Genomic DNA, 4,977 nt, shown 5'->3' on the forward strand with positions numbered 1-4,977 from the left:
TAAGATAAGATGGGGCCTGATTATTTAAGACCTTGTATGTGAGGAGCAGGATTTTGAATTCTGGATTTAACAGGACGCCAATGAAGGGAAGCCAAAACAGGAGAAATCTGCTCTTTTGTGGCCATTTTGGTTTAATTATTATGAATCATTAATTGTATCCATTATTGTTTTTTCTTTAAAAGAGTTAGAATAGACTTAAGCTAGTTGTGCTACGTAAATTTGTAATTAAGTTTACTTTTGGAACAGTTGTGATTAATTTGGTAACTTTTAGTTGTGATTAACTGCAAAGCTGGCAAAACATTTCCTGAGTTTTGGAATTTCCACTGCGTCATCCACAGCGAGCAACCCGTGTCTAAATCATTGAATTTAGACAGCCTCATGAAGCCTGTGATGGAAATCGCCAACTACATCTGCACACATGCGCTTAACCACAGGCCATTCAAGAATCTCCTCGCTGAGCTGGACCCAGGGCTTCCAGGTGACCTGCAGCTACACTGCCCTGTGAGGTGGCTTTCAAAAGGCCAGGTACTCTCTCGCTTCTTTGAGCTTTTGGATGCTGTGAAACTGTTAATGGAAGGGAAGGACTATCCCGAGCTCTCAGACCTCAAGTGGATGATGGATCTGGCCTTTTTGGCCGACATGCTGTGTCACTTGGACAGACTGAACCTGACCCTGCAGGGTGAGTTAAAAATGTTGCCTGACCTGGTGCAAAGTGTGTTTGGTTTGTCAACAAACTGAAGCTGTTCAAGGCGCAGATTCAAAAGGGAGATTTAACGTATTTTCCCACTAAGCAACATGCATAGTAAAAGAAAAACACTATTGTGAATTATTATATTTTTGTTTGTGAACTGAGAGTTTGTGTGTGTGAGACAGTTCACACAGTGTTCGTTGTTGAAAACGACTGGCCTGTGGTTTTAGTACTATAGGAGTCAATTTCTGTCATTATCATGTTGGTGTGTGACATTTACAATAAATCTGGCTGAGCAGAGGTGAGTGTGTGTGAGAGAGGAAGGGATGGGTGGTGTTCATGTGTGTCCAGGTGTATGATGTGGCTCTTTGCGGTACCACAGTAAAACATGTGGCTCTTGGTCTCTGACTGGTTGGCTACCCCAGCCCTTGCCCTTCATGTATTTCAGTAATGTCTTTTTCTCCCGTCTCCTCCTCTCGTTCACGTTTTCCCCTTGTGACCCATTCCTTCAGTCACGTGTTTCCCCCCCAGCCATCATGTTCTGTTTGTGCTAAGTTATGTCCATGTCTCATCTCCAGTCCTCTTTTCCCTCTGTATGTATTTACAGTGTGCGTGTTCCTCGTCGGTTCGTCATGTTAAGTCTGCGTGTCTTAGTCCGTCATGTATCACTCCAAATCTCACTACCTGTAACTGATAATAACTGTTTGCTGAGTGTTATGTCTAAAAGGTATTGCACAATCACCTCTAGTAGAGGATCAGGTTTGTTTTCCACTGATAATGGATTTTAACATGACTGACCAATGATTGCACGTCCATGTTGGATCTTATAAATACAACGAGCAAACTTCAATGTTTTAAAATGTTCAAAACTTAAGATATTATATTTCTGAAGTATGACGGAAGGAAAAAGTTACATTATTTCATATTTAAAAAAAATCCAATTTCATATGATCAAATTTATGTCAAAAAGTTCATATTTATTCCCTCCTATGTCATGTGTGAGTACTGTACTGTAAATGTCATGGATATCAGATGACACTGATAACCTAATGCTAATTGCAATAACTATGCAGAGGTCTCTAGGCCTCGACTTTTATGGAGCATGTGAAGTTTGGGGCAGAGTGGACAAAGAAAAGTTTCTCAGCAGGTTCAACAGGTTGCTACAACACAGGCCGATGAAGTATTGCACTCACTCATCCAAAGTGGCAAACATGTAACGTACACCCTAAGACTGATGCTGCTTTTTACTCCTTAGTTATGATTTAATCTGATATTCTGTAGCCTTGGAGACAGTTTGCATAGATTAGAATGTTAGATTCCTGTGATGTCATCGATGCCCATGTTTTGTTTTAATGTCTTGTGATAGTTCTAACTGCATACAAAGTCAGAGTTCAAGTGAGTTTAGTACAAAGAGTACAATTTTGAACCAGTTCCTGACATGTCGTCAAAATCTTGGCTGACCTTTACCACACCACGTGCTGTGGGTGTGCGTAAATATCTAGGTGAGTAAAGTCTCCTTTACCTGTTAAATTCATCTTAATTTGGGGCTTTTCCTTCAGGTGTTTTGATTCAGTAGTAACCAAGTGATCTTTGTACAAACTGCAGACCGCCACACTGAGCCCTGGTTCCTCAGGATAGAGGACAGGACGTCAGATGGGCGAATCAAGAGCTCCAAACGAAAAGATTGTGCCACAGAAAGACTGGAAAAAGCTTCCAAAAGAAGCAAGGACAGCAAAAGTCCAACCCCAGGCCTCAGCCATCTTGTCTTGGAGAAGTGTAAGTGAGACATTCAGAGAGATTATGTTTTGTTTTCTAGTTATTGATCATCTGTAGGCCTGTGTGGAGTTCAGAGGTCTAATTGGTTTTTGGTTTTCCAGCTGCTTTCAGAAAGAAGAGCAGCAAACGAAAGTCAAGCAGCGATGGAACAAAACAACCACGCAGTAAAAAGAGCAAGACATCAAGCTCACAGGAGGAGGCCAGCTGCTCCGTCTTTGAGGCAGATACACCTTTGCCCAGCACATACAAAAGTCACAGTATAGGTAAGAAGTACACACCACACCTGCAGTGATAGAGCCTCTTTCCCAAGCTCTCAGAGTTTAGCTGGTATCCATCTGCTAATCACCAGGAAGCTTCTAACAAAGCCTGTGTGAATGTGTAAATTGAGGCAATGACAGCTTTCCTACATAAAACTAATCACAACCCCTGTGTTTGTTTTGTCTCTGTAGAGGACTTTGAAGAAAAATACAAAGAGCAGGATAAGCTGGGTGAAGGAGGCTTTGGGACTGTCTTCTTTGGAAAACGCAGAGAAGACAATTTCCCAGTATGGCTTCTTATGTGTGCACTTTACAATTCTTCGAGTTCCTCCTGTTCTCTTTTTTCTAAAACACATTTTCTTTGTAATGCAGGTGGTGATTAAGCATGTTGCTCATGTTTTAGTCAGCTACCAACCAGTGGTAAGAAATGTTTGTCTTTTTCTGTTGGTTTCCCCCAACATGTACCTCAAACAGCCTAATGTTTGAACACTGACCTTGATGTTCTGTTTCTCAAGCTTCTTAATGGTAAAATGACCAAGATTCCCAAGGAGGTGGCATTGCTAATAAAAGTGGGGGCAGGACCAGAGGCTACAAGCAGCAATGTGACCCCCATTTTAATCGACTGGTATGACTTGGAAGACGAACTCATTATGGTCTTTGAAAGGCCAAAAGAAAACATAGACTTGGAAGCCTACCTGGCAAACAGAAGAACCTTTGTGCACGAGAGGGAGGTTAAGGTCAGCGAGTGGCAAGATAACATATATGGCAGTCCTTAATGGATAATGTAAATCTGATTATTTGAACGTATTTTTCATTTGTCTGTCAGGTCATAATGAGACAGCTGGTACATGCAGCCGCTGAAATGCAATCCAAGGGTGTCTTCCATCGAGACATTAAGCCAGACAATATTGTGTGTGACACATCGCCTGATCATCCAGCATTTCAATGTGTCAGAGTCATCGATTTTGGCATTGGAGTCACTTTTACACCAGAAGCAATCACACGAAGAAATGGTAGGTCGTCAGCCTCACCATTTAAATGTCCTTGCCTGCCCACATGCTTAGTGCCCACGCGCTTAGTGCCCACGCGCTTAGTGCCCACGCGCTTAATGCCCATGCGCTTAATGCCCACACGCTTAGTGCCCACGCGCTTAGTGCCCACATGAATTCCTTACCATGAATAATTTCTCTCTGGATTTTAGGGACCAAATCACCTGCTCCAAACTGGCAGGACTTTAATGCCACCACAGCAGACTGCGTCACAGTTTTGCAGCTGGGTACGGTGATGGATTGGCTGGTACGTCACATCATCCCTGATGACAACAACACATCTGAGATGCGCACTGACATTTCAGAGGGTAAGCTGAATGTTAATTCTTTAACCTGTCGCATTACAAGGCTTGAAAATTCTGTTTTCTGTGTTATCTGTCTTTATCTGTATCGCTAATGCACACGCAGACTTATATAAACACCAACGTGATAAACTTGAACCCCACTTTTGTGTTTCTGAACAGATTGCAAGTGTTTTCTGTTGGGTTGTTACTGTCAGAGCCATGAAGACCGTCTCACCCTAGAGGAAGTTCAGAATCATCCCTGGCTCAAATGACGTACTGATGCCAGCAAAACTGTCACGGCTGCCGAGGCGAGCCGTGTGGTGTTGGAGGGAGAAAGGACCCAAAATGCAAGCAGTGGATGATAATGCTAGTGACGTTTATTTACAAAGTGGAGTAGTGGCAAAACAGGCAATGCGGGAGGACAATAACTACAGAAACCTAAACTGGGAAAACTAAATAACAAACCTGAGAAGATACCAAAAGGGATGAGAGGCAGAGAGACGCAGACGAGGAACATGACACCGTGGAACACAGACGAACCGGCAACAGGCAGGAGAACACACGGGGCTTAAATACACACACCAGTAATCAGGGGATGAGAGACAGGAGGGCAACACAGCTGGGAGAACTCAGAGCTGACGGGACAGGGGAAACGTAAATAGAACACACTCACATCAGACGGAGACCTTCACAATAAAACAGGAAACTCAGACACAGAACCAGACAAGACACTGAACTAAACAGACAGATACACAAGCAGACAGTGTGACACCATAGACAGACGGAGGGAACACAGAGAAGTGGGGGCAGGCAGGCAAAGAACAGAAACCTAACAAATGGCAAATCACAACAGAATACATACTCGGAATGAACAAAAGCATAAGGAAACACAAAACACTGAGTCGGCAGGCTCAGGACCGTGA

General features: G+C 43.2%; 1 protein-coding gene across 1 annotated transcript; it reads left to right on the plus strand.

Annotated features, from left to right (window-relative positions):
• The first annotated feature begins 1,762 nt into the window (after positions 1 to 1,762).
• On the plus strand, positions 1,763 to 4,659 carry LOC120441473 (serine/threonine-protein kinase pim-2-like). The gene is made up of 9 exons (XM_039616681.1): positions 1,763 to 2,190; positions 2,294 to 2,464; positions 2,566 to 2,727; positions 2,914 to 3,008; positions 3,094 to 3,141; positions 3,237 to 3,458; positions 3,548 to 3,734; positions 3,923 to 4,078; positions 4,235 to 4,659. Exons 1-9 carry the CDS (start codon positions 2,127 to 2,129, stop codon positions 4,324 to 4,326), a joined length of 1,197 nt encoding a protein of 398 aa, XP_039472615.1. The 5' UTR covers positions 1,763 to 2,126; the 3' UTR covers positions 4,327 to 4,659.
• The last annotated feature ends 318 nt before the right edge of the window (positions 4,660 to 4,977 follow it).

The sequence above is a fragment of the Oreochromis aureus genome, linkage group 8 (genome assembly GCF_013358895.1).
Source record: "Oreochromis aureus strain Israel breed Guangdong linkage group 8, ZZ_aureus, whole genome shotgun sequence".
Lineage (NCBI taxonomy): Eukaryota > Metazoa > Chordata > Actinopteri > Cichliformes > Cichlidae > Oreochromis > Oreochromis aureus.